We start from the raw sequence: 17,259 nt of genomic DNA, 5'->3' as shown, positions 1-17,259 counted from the left end.
CTGGTACATTTTAAACTTGTTTTTAAAATATGTTTTTAGCAACAAAACTTTGTCATTTAACGAATGTTTACTACAAATACGAGAGTCATCTGACCACCAGGTGTCCCGCTGCGGCATGATATACATGGAGCCCAAAGGTCTCGGCTGGAAGTGCCTGCTGGAGTCGTGGCTGAACACGCTCCCGCGCGCTCTGCACGGCTTCAGCCGCAACGTGGTGCGCGCGCTGTTCACGCGCTTCCTGTCGCCGCTGCTCTGGCTCGTTGAGTACTCGGGCCTGGTGAAGGTGAGGGGGGGGGGAGGGATACACACGACACACGATACACATGACACACGATACACATGACACACGATACACATGACACACGATACACACGACACACGATACACACGACACACGATACACGTGACACACGATACACACGAACACGTAAAAGTTGAAAAGAACGAACACACTCATGATACATGATCTTATATATAAAAATGAATCGCAAAATGTGTTGGTAAGCGCATAACTCGAGAACGGCTGAACCGATTTCGATAATTCTTTTTTTATTATATTCCTTGAAGTACGAGGATGGTTTTTATGTAGAGAAAACGTAAATATGTGTACCACGGGCGAAGCCGGGGCGGACCGCTAGTTTTATATAAAAATGAATCGCAAAATGTGTTGGCAAGCGCATAACTCGAGAACGGCTGAACCGATTTCGATAATTCTTTTTTTTTATTATATTCCTTGAAGTACGAGGATGGTTCTTATGTAGAGAAAACGTAAACATGTACCACGGGCGAAGCCGGGGCGGACCGCTAGTAATTTTATAAAATTGAAATGTAAAAATGCCCTATTCACAAACCTTCAATTTTATTTTGGTATTGATTGCAATACCAAATCCAGTATATTAGGTTCAGTATATTATCTATTGACCTATGATATAGGTATTGTATTCCTGATATGTTATTCATTTTCATTCCATAGCAAATGTACGTGACATCTCGGTCGAATTTAGTGGTGGCGTGTATGAATTTATTCGACACATTTATGGATGACTTCAACGATGACAAATATATGGAGCAGATCTCAGATCTCGACGTGCGAGCTCAACTCGAGGTATTTATTTAAATCCTAGCCATTTTAAACCAATATTGAAGTATTAAATATTTTATATTGTGTCTGATTTGTTCCCTTTTATGTACTTTTTAAATAAAATATTATTCTTAGGGTGTCTTTTTCTTCTCGTGTATTTGGTCAATTGGAGCCACTTTGGAAGCAAATAGTCGTCCAAAGTTTGATATGATGTTCCGCGGATTGCTCGAAAAGGAATTTCCTGAAAAGGTACTGTTGTTACTTTTACATCTGCTTGAATATACATATTTTTAAATTACATTATTTTATACATTAATATTTAAGCTAGAAAGAGCAATAATTTTTAATAAAAACTTTACGTTTTAGGTCATAGAAGCGTTGAATTATCCCCGAGAGATACCGAAACCAGAGAAGCAGTACATATTCTCTTTGCCAAAAGAAGGACTTGTATATGATTATCGTTTCATAAAAGAGGTATTTTAGCTAAAAGTTCAAAATATGAATGAATATGATTTGTCATATGTAGAAGTGATATTGAAAAATTCAACTTTTGTAATTTTTTCTTTGGCATAAAAATGGTGTTTACTTATGAACATCAATTACCATACTAATAACGAATCGGAAAGTTATCATCAACAAAAGAAATTTCCAGGGTAAAGGAAAATGGAAGCCGTGGCAAGATGACGTGGTTTCCGCACCTCCCATCAGTAGAGACACTCCACCTAACCAGATCCTGGTGACAACCCTGGACAGTGTGAGATACTTGGCGCTGTTCAAGTTGCTCGTCACTCATCACAAAGCGGTGATGATGGTTGGACCCACTGGGACGGGGAAGTCTTCGTATATTATTGTGAGTGAAACACGAGGGTATAGAAATTAGGTGCTTATTAATGATCAGGATTTAGGCATATTTCATAATATCTCGAGCCTCTGCTTCGAGCTGATGCTTGTCTAATAGGGAATTTGGTGTTAGGTATGGGGCTCATTCTTTATTTTACTTATTTTTCATATTGTAACGAATTATACAATACTTATGGAAGTATTTTTGTGTACTAGTGCTATAGAGTACAAAAAATGATAATGTTGCAGGATTTTCTTGTGAAAAGAGTGGACACCAGAGTGTACAAAGCTCTTATAATGGCGTTTTCTGCCCAAACCAATTGCAACCAAACCCAAGATATAATCATGGGAAAACTGGACAAGAGAAGGAAAGGTTTGGATTTATTTATTTTTACCATATTACGTAAGATTTATACGGTACAAGCTTCTTGTATATCTTTTGAAAAATGGCACTGACATAGATACGTTAACTCATATTAGTGCCGCTTGTGCGCGGATGAATTTTATTCATGCTAATATTATAACAAGTGTCACTGCTGTTTGAAAAATTGCTCCGAGGAGCTTAAGGTGCTATTGCTCAAAAATTGTTTGGTCATTTTCACATTATTTTTTATTCAACAACGTTGCTTTTATGGTGTTTTAAATTTTAGATCCAAAATGATGTAGGTTCTTTGCCGAAGTCAGTAACCATTACGAATTGATGAATTTAAGGTTGAAATCAAAAATGTAGAGCTTTAGATATTTCATAATTTTAATAGCATGGAACTATGGACACAACATGGATTAAACATTCAGTAAAACTGGTGTTACTTCATGGTGTTAATACTAGGATATTTCCGTTTGCTCTCCTCTAACAAATAATATGTGCTGTGCTACGTTTTTTCTGTGAGTTTGTCCGATCGCCTCTATCGGTCAATTAAGGAAAGCTGGCATGTTCACAGTACTCACACTTATGCAATTTCACTTACAGTATGTTCAAAAATAAATGCGACTCTAGTTTCATTTTAGACTTGAATTGTAAAATGGGTGCGTTGTAGATAAATATATGCAAATATAATTACATACTTATGAAAGCTCTCATAATTTACCTGTAAAATTATAATTTAAAAGTAAATCAATTGATGAAGTTAATTATTTATTCTAATAATAATCAATTGGATAAAAGTATTAGTAATCATTCAATTATCAAATAATAATTAAATTTCAGGTCATAAAAACAATACAAATAACACGTGCGCTTACTCCCAACACACGGATGGTTGTTTTGATAATGATTTAAATAACGGGCGTTTTTTTAATAATGTGATAACTAGACATCGGATTATATGCACTAACAAAATGCCAAAGTATGCATGCAAATATGCACTAAAAAAGGCCGAAATATGCACTAAAAACGACTGATATGCCTAAAATATGCACAATAAAAAATCAAAAAACCTTTATTATTTTTATATATTTAAATCAAAGATTGTACAAAACATTGAAATTTTCTTGAAATTAAGTATAGTTTTTGTGCCAATATACAATTAAGCATTTTTACCAAATTTTCGAGCGCAAATTTGTGACGTTTGTCACCCGCGAGCCCAGTGTTGCCACCTTAGACCTTTCCGGGCTAAATCTAGCCCTTTTTTGGAATTCAACCCGTGTTTTAAGTTTTTAGCCCCAAAAGGGTAATCTAGCCCTATTTTGAATGGCTCAAAATTTACTTAAAATGGAGCCCATTTTGTAATTTTTTGCCATTTTACCATGCCAAAATAGGGTTTGTTTACTCGCTGAGCGTTCTGATTGGCTACTAAAGGTTAGTCGACCAATCAAAACTCCCGCTACTTAACGAAATATGCACGATTGGGGAAAAAGGCTAAAATATGCACTAACGCCTTAATTAGAGAGTTTTATGCATTTGCATATGCAAATATGCAAATGCATATAATCCGATGTCTAGTGATAACTCTGATTAATTAGTAATTTGATTTTTGAAATAAAAAATGCCGATTTTAGTCAAAATTTATATTTTTCTAACAAGATCCTTATCATCCAAATTTCCACCTTAGTGAGAAAAATTGACATATTTTCTAATGAAAATGAACAAAAAATTAAATGATTTTATTAAATACTGTAAAATAGTCTATAATTCTTCCATTTACTGTATCACAAAATTCTTCATAGATTTTTAGATATTCGTACTACACCAATTACATCACCCTGTATTTATAAACAATTGCAAAATATGACACATACATAGGCCGGGAGATACTGACACAAAATTTAGATTTATTTATTTATTTAAATTTTTGACACAAAAGTGAGCCCGGTACAAATGGTTGAATTGTTTTTTTTAAATCAACGCATTCACGTCGGTATGGCGGACTGTAAGTCACATCGTAAAAGTATGGCATGACACTACCGCCTACATCTTTTTTAAGGGCTATCGGTAAATTCTAAAATTTTTGTGTTACAAATCGTTGGACTTTCGCTATTTATCCGACGAGTGTGACTAACGCCCACGCGACTAGTCCGCCGGTACCAGCGTTCTGACCATCATTTTTCTTTTTGTCATTGCGTACTAAGACCCCTCTAGACAGCCATCCTGTTACAAATGACCCGAAATTTTGTGTCAGTATCTCCCGGCCTAACATGTGCAATGTGTAAATGTGTTGACGTTCCAGCTCTTCTTAATATACCTATAACGAATATCATATTATGCGATGCCTTAGGGCGTGTTCGGCCCCACAATCGGGTGTTACTGCATGGTGTTAATACTAGGATATTTCCGTCTGCTCTCCTCTAACAAATAATATGTGCTGTGTTATATTTTTTCTGTGAGTTTGTCCGATCACCTCTAACGAATATCATATGCCATGCAAGGCGTGTTCGGTCCCCCGATCGGGTGCCACTGCGTGGTGTTCGTGGACGACGTGAGCATGCCGCAGGCGGAGACGTACGGCGCGCAGCCGCCCATCGAGGTGCTGCGGCAGGGCATCGACCTCGGCCTGTGGTACGACCGCAAGACCAACGTCGCCATGCACCTTATTGACGTGCAGGTATACCACACGCACACATACATACACACACTAGCGCTCACTAAACACTGCATCGATGTGTACACAAAACTATCAATTACGAACACACACACACTATATAGCGCTCACTGATTGACATTGCTAAGTAACTCATCGACGTGCATAGGCGTGTGTATATGTGTATTTTTTTTATAGCGTGTGCAGGTACGGTACTGGTAATGGTACACACAAAAAAAACACGTACCATACACAAATACATACACTAGCGCCCACTGGCCCGCAGCGCTAATCACAATTCATTGATAAACAGATATATTATGTATATCTACATTACATAGATAGTTATAGGTTTCGCTTTGTTCACCTGGAATATTCTCTTAAATTACTTAATTAAAATAGTTTTTTTTATTGTCTATAAGATATTAATGTATTAAGAAGTAAAAGAAACCTTTCTAGAAGTAGTAATTTTTATGAAAATAAAATATTTAAATAATAAAAATAATACATATTAATTTTAAGCTTTTAGCTGTATTTATATCAATTTTTATCAAAAACAACATCATGCAACTTTTGTTCCAGTTTATGTGTGCAATGGGTAAGCCGACGCCCGGTGCGAAGTTGGTGACGCCGCGGTTCTCGCGACACTTTTCGTTCTTCTGCATCGACGAGTTTGACGACGAAACTCTGCAAGTTATCTTCGGCAGGATTATGTTGTGGCATCTTGACACTAGGTTGGATTGTGTACTTTATTATGTACATATAAAATATCGAAACGTTGTAGTCTTTTTTAATAACTCATGAAAGGCTCAACGGATTTCACAGATGTTTTATTTGTTGAATTTGTCGCTGCTTGGTTTAGGATGATAAAAAGGAGCGTGTGTACCGATTACACGTGTCAGAAGTGAAACTTCTTTAGCAAGATTCTAAGATATTAAAATCGTCGCCTTACTCCATGACGTGACGGTATTGCCATGACGCGACCTTCAAATTTTACTCTCAACGCGCTTAAAGCAGTTTCATGTCAAAAAAAAATATTTAAAAAATCCGGAACACCAATAAAACAAAATTCGTAGCAGGCAAAACAACTTATTTTATTTAAAATAGTACGTCTTAATACATAAATTATTTGAGATTTTTTTTAAATATCTTTTTCATAGGGGTTTTTCAAAAGAGTTCGACCCGTGCATCGACGAGATAGTGGCCGGCACACTGGAAGTGTACAAGCAGTGCCGGCTCAACCTGCTGCCGACGCCCTCCAAGTCGCATTACACGTTCAATCTGCGAGATTTCTCCAGAGTCATCCTGGTACGTGCAGTAATAACTTTGTACCGCAAATTACGCGCGATTTGTTTAGATTTTATGCTAATTTGCCGGTTTCTCTCGCGGTTTTCTTTGTAACAATTTAGCTTGCGAGATTTAAACTTGTTATAATTTATGTGCATGTTAACGTGCTTCTTTCAAACTGATGTTGTGAGAACATCTGTGGATTTGTTTCTATTACAGAAAAGAGCTCAGTAAATTATAGTATAGAGCAAAATATTAAAATTTTGATAATTAACTGTGACAATGTGTACTTTTGCTAATAAACAACCAAACGAATCTGAATCATCACAATATGTCTGACTATCCGCTCGTGTAAGATTTACCGAAACTAACAACATGTTACAGGATAGCTTAGTGTTAATATCCAACTCAACAGTATTTACACAAATATTAGGGCATCCCACTCTTATTACCAAGTTACGTTTACTCGTCACATAAGACAAACCATCCTGCTCTCAATACAGAACTACCTATAACTCTAATAAAACTACCTAAGATTTATCTTACCATACAAACGTACAGGGTGTTCTTCTATCCGTGCCAGAAGTGACCCCAGACTTGCAATCCATCAAACGGCTATGGGTACATGAGTGCTTACGCGTGTTCTCTGACCGCCTGGTGGAAGAACGCGATAGGCAATGGCTCGTCACGTGCTTACGAGAAGCTACGAAAAATAACCTGAATGATGACTTTGATAAGATGCTCTCAAGGCTATTGACAAGCCCTAATGAAAAGGTAGGTGAGAGGAGGTGGTATGAAAAGTTGCTTGTTTAAGGTGATTCAGGTGTTGTATAAGACAAGTGTCTGTGGGTACACGAGTGACTGGTGGAAGAGCGCAATAGACAGTGGTTCGCCACGTGTCTACGGAAAGCTACCAAAAACAACCTGAATGATGACTTCGATAAGATGTTGACAAGGCTACTGGTGAATCCCAATGAAAAGGTAGGTGGGAGTAGTGGTAGAAAAAGCTCTTTACGTGTTTACAGGAAGCTACCAAGAATAACTTGAATGATGATTTTTATAAGGTGCTTTCGCGTCTCCTGACGAACCCTATTGAGAAGGTAAGAACAGACAGCTGTAGAGCCGTTCGTTAAGGATGAGGCAGTCATTGCATAGGATGGTATATTGGTATACCACCGGCTTGTATTCGACAAGCGGCTGTGGTAAAATGAAATGTAAATATATTCTACTGATGACTTCAATTGACGGGATGACATTATTTCAAATGACTGGTTTCTTAAAACTGAACTGGTAGATTTATATTGAAAATGATGGGAAAGAGTAGCCCATGGAACAATGGTGAGTTAGTTGTGATTAAAACTTTCAGAACAATCTATCGGTGTTTAATTAATCTCAGAACTTTATGTGCAGCACGATGTAGGACTTTATCTTATAAATCCTAATGTTCAACAGATAACAGATCTGCATCTTCGCAACCTGATATACTGCGATTTCGCCAACCCAAAAGTGGACACGAGATTTTATATGGAGACAACAAATATGGAACACTTGAATTCGACCGTCGACGCTTTCCTCGTTGAGTTCAATAATATGTCCAAAAAACCTATGAACCTTGTACTTTTCAGGTATGATAAAATTTCAGTCTGAACATATTATGTTTCCTTGTCTTATTCCTCTGTAATGTCTCAATATAACTTATTTTATATACTTAAGACAATACTAGTGTTTTTTGCGAGGTAAGAAGAAAAATTTATCACTGTAGGTACATAAAATGTTTCGTTTTTGATGACTATCAAAACAAAAAATAGCAGGAATCTGGATACGTAACATTTAGGATAAATATAATCTAAATTCCCCTTTGGTGAAAACGAAACAAAAGTTCTGAAACTTTTTTTCAAAAAGCTACAACCGAAACCTCGTCGAATACGTGAGCTGCATAAAGCTAGCCGATCGGTATCGTCAAATAAATAAATCTGTCGATATTTACATACATTTTCCATTACACTCGCTCGTGTGTTTGTGTTGACGGAATAAAGTGGATGGTGCAATTATTATAGTTGCTGTAAATGTGATTTTATCGCATATAGAATAGGAATATATTTATTTAATGTTATAAGCGTTCTATTTTCTGGTGGTATAAGAGGCAAGTGTAGCATAACTTTCTTTTAATGACTTCAAAAAAAGGAGGGACAGACAGGAGCACATCTAAATAATAGATAGTAATAAATTGATCTTTATTATCTTTGATCTCTTGATCTTTATTATTATTTTACACTTTCCATTTTTTGAAGTCTGCTTTTTTAACGCAGTTATTTTTATTTTTACTTTCACTTTTGAGTTTGATGGCTATCTACGCACGATAGGGAGACGCTTGACCACAATCTAGTCCGGTAAGTAAGTAAGTAAATAAGTAATTCCGTACGTCAGGTTTGCAATCGAGCACGTGTCGCGCATTTGCCGCGTGCTCACACAACCGCGGTCGCACGCGCTGCTCGTGGGGCTCGGCGGCTCGGGCAGACAGTCGCTCACACGCCTCGCCGCGCATATCAACGAGTATGATCTGTTTCAGGTGGGTGGGTAAAGTGGGATCTGGTGGGGTAGCGTGTGACGTGTAGCTTGTAGCTTATACCTTAAACCATTCAACTAGTACCGTGTACATTGAATCATGTACCATATACCATATACCCTACACTCTCCAAACATATGCCTGCACCATCATGTAGCATCATTCGCAGTAAAAAAGAACGACAAAAAATACACATGAAAAATTTACTCTGTACCATACGTATCTTGTACCCTGTACTGTACCATATACTGTTTACCATGTAACTCTGCGCTCTATAGTTTTGACATTGGCTTTTAACACGCTACATCATACAGTTCGCTCATCACTCACCATGCATTTTGTATTCTACACCTTTCACATTGATGTAGTACTATGTCCAATTTCAGGACTGACATTGATTTGTTGTTTATTAGTTTGGAATCGGAGAGCGTTGTTGGTACAAATAAATACCCAATGGAAGCTTTATTCATTTAATTTTATCTGGGTTGTATTTAGATTTTTATAATTTAAAAATATAAAATTATAATCATGCAGGTGGAAATGAGTCGAACATACGGTAAAACAGAATGGAGGGAGGACTTGAAAACGCTCCTACGGAAATCTAGCACTCCGGACTTACACATGGTGTTCTTGTTTATTGAATCACAGGTGCGCTCGCATGTTTATTTTAAAGGATGTGAAAATATTATAATAGAAAATTAAGTAGTACATTTACAGGCCTTAGTGGAAAATATTAATTCAATCGGAAAACATTAATTATATATTGAGACTTTTTTCTACTTTTGATATTTATTGTCTTTATGGAAAACATTAATTGAAAACTGTTTTTTTTTTTCTAGAGCGATGATGACTGCTTTTTCTAATTAAAATGTCGAATACGTAAAATTATTTTCTTTTTTATTCAGATTAAAGAAGAAGGTTTCTTGGAAGATGTGAACAATATGTTGAATTCAGGTGAAGTACCGAACATATTTGGAGCGGACGAAAAGGCAGAATTGTGCGAGAAAATGAGAGTGGTACGTGTTTGTTATATATATTTTATGTTTTTCTATATTACATTCTTTGTGTTATATATAGAAATAAATATATGTCGAAGTAAGACTGCAAATATCTTAGAAATAGCAGTCACGAGCCTGGAAATATGGAGCATTGATAACACAGTTCATTTGGCCCGTAAAATGTGTTCTCGAAAAGAAATATCGCAATATTTTTCAATGAGCAAATATTTTAGCGAGTATTGTGATTGTTAAAATTTAAGCTTTATTTATTCGAGTGAGTTCTGTAGAAAGAATATTTAAGAAGTTTTACGTAAAAGTGATTATTCCGTAGATATCATAAAACCTACGTTTATTTAATTCTGCTATTCTGTTTTGTTTGAAGGAATTTTTTCAACCAAATTTCATTCTATGTGAACGGAAAGATAATAACTTTGTGTAAATCTTAACTATTAACTAGTAACATTATAAATTTAGCTAAATGTTATGTTTTTAACAGAACGCTTGTAAACGAATATACAGTATAAGTAGTATCCATGTAATTTATGAAACTTCTGGAAAACGAAACGAAGAATTCCTGCTACGAGAATTTTCCCCCGTCGAAGAAATATCCGTTAGCACTACGCGCACTTCGTGTGAATAGTGTGATGTAAGTTTCTATTGACACGAAGTACGCGTACAGTGCCGCCGGATGCTTCACGTACCAAGAAATGGCAAGATATTGAGTTTCAAGATTTTTTGTATTTTTCTGTATGTGAAGTTACTATATTTATGTTTCAAGTTTGATTATGAAATATTATTATTAAGTAAATTTTTTAAAGAAAATTCACTTTCGGAGAATCGTCTGTATTCTGAAAGATATTAGTTTTTTATTAAACCTTCCTGAAATAAAGCTTTATGGCGTTGCAACGATTCTGCAAATAAAGCCGATATTGCATATGTTTGTTTAAATGAAAAACAGTAGTAGTAACACACGTATGACCCGAACAACAATACACCTCTGACGCGAATAACAGTACACGTCAGACGCAAACAACAGTACGCCGTACTGTCATGAATAACACTACGCATCTGACATAAACATCACTACACGTCTCACATGAACATCACTACACATCTCACATGAACAAAACTACACACCTCACATGAACAACACTACACATCTGACATGAACACTACACATCTACACGTTAGACATGAACAACGATACACGTCTGACGTGATCAACGATACGCGTCTGACGTGAACACATCTATTAACAAACCGTTTGAGTTGGAGTGTATCCCATCAGATAGACCGGCAGCGCGACAAGTCGCTGCAGACGGACGGCAGCCCGACGGCGCTGTACGCCTACTTTGTGTCGATCGTGCGCGACCAGCTGCACATCGTGCTGGCCATGTCGCCCGCCGGCACCTCGCTGCGCACGCGCATCCGCAAGTTCCCCTCGCTGGTCAACTGCTGCACCATCGACTGGTTTCAGGTGACGAATATAATTTTTTTGGCATTTCAACACTTTTTAGTGTTTTGTTTTATATTACAAAACGTTATACCATTAAATTTCCAATAATACATTCTGTTAGCTTTCTAGCATTGAATATCGTACATAAGTGCTAATGCTAAAACTAGGAACGTTTTTCTTACCGCTTCAGATATGCATTGCAGATGCTTGATAATTTAACAATTGCTCTTATGTAAATTAATGTGACGTAGACGTCTGAAATTCATTTAATCGAAAAAAACATCATTTTTAGGAATGGCCTCCAGACGCATTGCTCGCAGTGGCCACCCGTTTCTTGAAAGACGTAGAACTGACTGACCTCGAGCGAGAAACAGCTATCAAGCTCTGCCAGATATTCCACACGGACACACAGGAACTTACGAGAGAGTTTTTGTTGAGATTGAAACGATACAACTACGTCACGCCCACGGCGTACTTGGAACTAATTAATATGTTCAAATCGCTGCTGGGGAAGAAGAGGACGTGAGTTTTTGTTCTTTTTGTACTGTAGCATTTTGTTTTACATTTTAGATGTTGAATTCCCAATGAGGAAATAACTGTTGGCGAATGATATTTGAGTTTCGAGTTTCGACTTGACCTTTGACAATTTATTTCAAATACAGCATTTCCTATTAACGTTTTTTTTTTCGGTTTAAATACAAATTATTCTTATGAACTCTCAATAGTCTGAAAACTGTTCATTGTTTATATTTTCATGTTCACAGAGAATTACTAACAGGCGAAAAGCGCTACATCACTGGTCTGGATCAATTAGCAATAGCTGCAAAATCCGTAGCCGCTTTACAACAAGCGCTAGAAGTGCTGCAGCCGAAATTAGCAGCTGGAGCAGCAGCGGTCGCTGAAACAACTGCTAAAGTGGAGAAAGAGAAGGAAGGTGTCGCTTTGGTTGAAGCTGAAGTGCTGATGGATCAAGCTGCTGCTGAGGAACAAGTAAAACATTGAGCTTTCATCAATTAGGACTGTAATTTAACTTGTTATACTCTATCATGAGGTAAAGATTTTAAAGTCGATAATAAAAAGTGAAAATTGCAATATTTTTGGAATTGTTTGTATTTTCTCTGAAAAAATAACTCATACTTAAGTTTTAATTACATCTGTGTATTATTTCTCTCATTATAATTTAGTCAGACAATAATTGGCTTTCTGCTTCAAATAAAGGTTTTTGACGCAACATTTTTTCACGTAATACTAATATTGTGTCAACTTAAAAAGAAAATTATCTAACATTAAAACTTGACTCATCACCAACTTTAACAATAACTACGTGTTCAGGCCCGTGAAGCGCAAGGCATAAAAGACGAGTGTGACGCTGACCTAGCGGAGGCAATGCCGATCCTAAATAGTGCACTCGCAGCACTCGATACGCTAACTCCACAAGACATTACTTTCATTAAGACTATGAAGAGTCCGCCGAGAGGCATCAAACTGGTGATGGAAGCCATTTGTATATTGAAGGTACGATACGTATCGGTCAATTAAGGAAAGCTGGCATGTTCACAGTACTCACACTTATGCAATTTCACTTACAGTATGTTCAAAAATAAATGCGACTCTAGTTTCATTTTAGACTTGAATTGTAAAATGGGTGCGTTGTAGATAAATATATGCAAATATAATTATGAAAGCTCTCATAATTTACCTGTAAAATTATAATTTAAAAGTAAATCAATTGATGAAGTTAAATATTTATTCTAATAATAATCAATTAGATAAAAGTATTAATAATTATTCAATTATCAAATAATAATTAAATTTCAGGTCATAAAAACAATACAAATAACACGTGCGCTCACTCCCAACATACACCAGGGCTAATCCCTTCCAAAATGATAAAAACCTAAAAAAAATAGTAGTAGGATGAAACCCATTAGAAAAGGAGGAGAATAAATGAGTCAGTGTAATTATCTACTTTTGGTTCTAATTGAATATATTTTTCCTCATGTTCTCGCGGTCTCTCTCGGTCTTTCTCCAAACGTCACTAAACATATCCAGACTAATAGCATTTGCTTCCTTTCTAAATAATGCTTCCACAGTTTTCAAGTTATAGTTCACATTTTGTGATGCTACTTTCCCTTTAATTATGCCCCATAGTAACTCTATTGGGTTGAGTTCTGGATGGTATGGTGGAAGGCGCAATACACTATGTCCATGATCTTTGAGGATTGCATCAAGTAGGTAAAAATGGTGTATAGTTTGGCTTATTTTTTTAATAATGTGATAACTCTGATTATTAATTAGTAATTTGATTTTTGAAAAAAAATGCCACAAAAACAAGATCCGTATCATCCAAATTTCCACCTCGGTGAGAAAAATTGACATTTCTAATGAAAATGAACAAAAAATTAAATGATTTTATTAAATACTGTAAAATAGTCTATAATTCTTCCATTTACTGTATCACAAAATTCTTCATAGATTTTTAGATATTCGTACTACACCAATTACATCACCCTGTATTTATAAACAATTGCAAAATATGACACATACATAGGCCGGGAGATACTGACACAAAATTTCGGGTCATTTGTAACAGAATGGCGGTTCTACAGAGGTCTTATTACGCAATGACTAAAAGAAAAATGATGGTCAGAACGCTGGTACCGGCGGACTAGTCGCGTGGGCGTTAGTCGAACTCGTCGGATAAATAGCGAAAGTCAAACGATTTGTAACACAAAAATTTTAGAATTTACCGATAGCCCATAAAAAAGATGTAGGCGGTAGTGTCATGCCATACTTTTCCGGTGTAACTTACAGCCCCCCATACCGACGCGATGCGTTGATTTAAAAAAAAACAATTCAACCATTTGTACCAGGCTAACTTTTGCACAGGTAATCATCATCGTGCAGACATTTACGAAAATCGCCATGCCATACTTTTCGGACGATTCCAAATGGCCACCATACCGCCGAAAATCTGCAAAAAAAAATTTTTTTTCCCCAAATAATTTGTACCAGTATTGCATTTGGATTTTTGGAGAGTATTTGATAAAATGTGACCATTATTATATTTGCCATACTTTACTTTCTAGTAGGGGGAAAAAGTGCTGCCATACTTAAAAAATTAATTTATTCGTCACGTTTCAAAAATACGACTGTACAATACGTAAAATAATTTTTTACAGTATGGGATCATTATATTCTGTTTGTTTGTATACAATTCTACCTAGAAAAAAATATCGCAGAATACAAACATGGGGCGGATGATTGTAAGACTTAAGCCAAGACGTAAAAAAAAATGAAAAGAATTGGCGATTTGTACCAGTACGGCATTTTTGGAAAGTATATGTATATTTGCCATACTTTTAATACAGGGAAAAATTAGTGCCATACTGCTACAACTCGTTCAAACTACGAATAAAATCTTACAATGAGAAAAAAATCTTATACACATTCGTCATCTCCCACAGGTATGGCATTATCACACTTCTATTTATAATCATTCAGGAGTTGTTGAAAAAAAAATGTAGGGTGGTACAAATCGTTTGGCGAGAAAAAAAAATTCAAAAATTTGCAGATTTTCCGCGGTATGGCGACCATTTGGAATCGTCCGAAAAGTATGGCATGGCGATTTGAGTAAATGGCTGCACGACGATGGTTACCTGTGCAAAAGTTAGCCCGGTACAAATGGTTGAATTATTTTTTTTAAATCAACGCATTCACGTCGGTATGGCGGACTGTAAGTCACATCGTCAAAGTATGGCATGACACTACCGCCTACATCTTTTTTAAGGGCTATCGGTAAATTCTAAAATTTTTGTGTTACAAATCGTTGGACTTTCGCTATTTATCCGACGAGTGTGACTAACGCCCACGCGACTAGTCCGCCGGTACCAGCGTTCTGACGATCATTTTTCTTTTTGTCATTGCGTACTAAGGCCCCTCTAGACCGCCATCCTGTTACAAATGACCCGAAATTTTGTGTCAGTATCTCCCGGCCTAACATGTGCAATGTGTAAATGTGTTGACGTTCCAGCTCTTCTTAATATACCCTTAAGGCTTTCAGAAGGATAATGCCAATAAATTAAGGTAGGTAGGTAAGAGGTCGAGCTGACGGCGAATGATATTACCACATAACCACACCTTCATCAAGACTTTAGATGGTAGTTTCGATCGTAAGATTATAAAATATATCTGAAAATGATTAAAGTCAATAAATAGATGATGCTATTCCGACAGAAACGAACAAAATATAAATTTATGATAACTAAGCTAACCTAAAAACTTTTTTTCTATGCTATCTCACGTAGGATGATCCGGTAAGTTCGTCAATAATATGATCATTCACAAGTCACAACCAATAAACTGTGAAACGATAATGTAACTAATGTAACTATTTTATAGGAAGTGAAGCCGGACAAAATACCAAATCCATCGGGCGTGGGTACAATAGAAGACTATTGGGGGCCGTCAAAAAAACTGCTCAATGACATACGATTTCTGGAATCTCTACAAAACTATGATAAGGACAATATTCCTCCACCAGTCATGAAGAAGCTAATGGCCACTGTGATGCAAGACGATGGTTTTGTGCCGGAGAAAATCAGAGCCGTATCTGTAGCTGCTGAGGGTAAGTTTATTGATGATTACAATTTATATTTCGTAGAAATTGATCATGCTATGTTAGGTCTTAGGAATAAGATTTTTTTTCAAGTGTAGAAATCTTGCTTCAATACCCACGGCTCCCGAAGATTTTTCCATTTGGAAAAAAAGGGCATAGGCATGTATGTGAAACTACTGTTTCGTTATTCAGTTATTCAGATTTGCATTTAAATTTTTCGACGTGATAGTGACGTAATAATATGACCTGACCTGACTTGACGTGCCGTGTCGTGACCTGACCTGACTTGACGTGCCGTGTCGTGACTTTCTGTGTCGTGACGTGTGTGACATGGCATAATGTGATGTTTGATCACAATGACACATCACCAGGTATGTGCAAGTGGGTGATAGCGATGACGAAGTACGACAAGGTGGCGAAGGTGGTGGCGCCGAAGAAGCAGCGGCTCGCGGCCGCGCAGGCCGTGTACGATAAGGCGATGGCCGCGCTGGCGGTCAAACAGGCGCAGTTGAGGGAGGTATGATGAGTGATGTGATTGTGTTTCAGGAGTAGGTGTAGTTGTTACTATTCAATGCATCCGCTTCATTCTAAACTTATAAGTAGTAGAATTTAAAATTTATTAAAATGCCTCACTTGAGACCTTTACGAAATATATACAGGAAGAACTGGGTAAAATTATTTTGGTAGTATTGGAGACTGGTTTTTGTGAATTGAACTTCTATTGGTATTCTAAATACAATTTAATTATCATAAATGTGCAATTAAATGATTTAAATGTTCATGAGAAAAATGTAATTATATCGCTAATTGAACTCTTTTCAAAAAGGTACAAGATAAATTAGCGAAACTAGAAGAAGCGCTATCAGAACAAAGCCGACAGCAAAAGATGTTAGACGACGAAGTAATGGACTGTAGCAACAAACTGAAACGGGCTGAAATGCTCATATCTGGCCTTGGTGGGGAGAAAACTAGATGGACACAAATCGCCAAAAATCTACGTGATACATATAATTCACTTACAGGTGATATAGAATAGCCATGAAAAATATTTGTTTTTGAGCGAATAAAGGTGATTGATAGACTTTTTGTTGTAGGTGATATATTAATTGCCGCTGGTGTTATAGCGTATTTGGGACCATTTACTGCCGCCTTTAGACATGAGCAGGTAATGTATTTTGTAATTGATTTGTAATATGATTAAAACTATACAATTGATTCATTTTAGTGGTCTATATTTGATATTAGCTACGACTTCAATCCAGAAAATAGTATCTTTTCCAGTAATAATATGATTTCAATGCTCAATTCAATTCTTGATTAACATGCACATATAATCAAAATTGAACATGCATTATGTTATTCCTCGTATTAATCGAAGATATCCATAGAATTCTAG

General features: G+C 36.5%; 1 protein-coding gene and 1 long non-coding RNA gene across 2 annotated transcripts in view; one reads left to right on the top strand and one right to left on the bottom strand.

The window, feature by feature from the left end:
• The window catches only part of Dhc36C (Dynein heavy chain at 36C), a 52,714-nt gene that overhangs the window by 13,248 nt on the left and 22,207 nt on the right, over window positions 1–17,259 (top strand). Inside the window, exons 31-52 of the mRNA XM_089710096.1 lie at window positions 101–283; window positions 974–1,105; window positions 1,217–1,330; window positions 1,448–1,555; window positions 1,734–1,931; window positions 2,171–2,294; window positions 4,787–4,962; window positions 5,521–5,672; window positions 6,099–6,246; window positions 6,787–6,999; window positions 7,678–7,850; window positions 8,653–8,794; window positions 9,326–9,439; window positions 9,697–9,807; window positions 11,078–11,266; window positions 11,538–11,767; window positions 12,010–12,235; window positions 12,578–12,760; window positions 15,647–15,872; window positions 16,235–16,380; window positions 16,690–16,885; window positions 16,958–17,028. Coding sequence (XP_089566222.1) covers window positions 101–283; window positions 974–1,105; window positions 1,217–1,330; window positions 1,448–1,555; window positions 1,734–1,931; window positions 2,171–2,294; window positions 4,787–4,962; window positions 5,521–5,672; window positions 6,099–6,246; window positions 6,787–6,999; window positions 7,678–7,850; window positions 8,653–8,794; window positions 9,326–9,439; window positions 9,697–9,807; window positions 11,078–11,266; window positions 11,538–11,767; window positions 12,010–12,235; window positions 12,578–12,760; window positions 15,647–15,872; window positions 16,235–16,380; window positions 16,690–16,885; window positions 16,958–17,028 — 3,555 coding nt within the window. The remainder of the gene's footprint in view (window positions 1–100; window positions 284–973; window positions 1,106–1,216; window positions 1,331–1,447; window positions 1,556–1,733; window positions 1,932–2,170; window positions 2,295–4,786; window positions 4,963–5,520; window positions 5,673–6,098; window positions 6,247–6,786; window positions 7,000–7,677; window positions 7,851–8,652; window positions 8,795–9,325; window positions 9,440–9,696; window positions 9,808–11,077; window positions 11,267–11,537; window positions 11,768–12,009; window positions 12,236–12,577; window positions 12,761–15,646; window positions 15,873–16,234; window positions 16,381–16,689; window positions 16,886–16,957; window positions 17,029–17,259) is intronic.
• LOC149490257 (uncharacterized) lies at window positions 3,914–4,601 on the bottom strand. Its single transcript, XR_016316456.1, has 2 exons — window positions 4,220–4,601; window positions 3,914–4,174 (listed from the first exon to the last, which is right to left on the bottom strand). It is a non-coding gene; the product is annotated as an uncharacterized LOC149490257 (long non-coding RNA).

The sequence above is a fragment of the Colias philodice genome, chromosome 2 (genome assembly GCF_061535455.1).
Source record: "Colias philodice isolate Cphi_HAF_F1 chromosome 2, ilColPhil1 Martin Lab GWU primary, whole genome shotgun sequence".
Lineage (NCBI taxonomy): Eukaryota > Metazoa > Arthropoda > Insecta > Lepidoptera > Pieridae > Colias > Colias philodice.
Note: the sequence above shows the minus strand (reverse complement) of the source record. Positions and strands in the feature narration are given on the sequence as shown.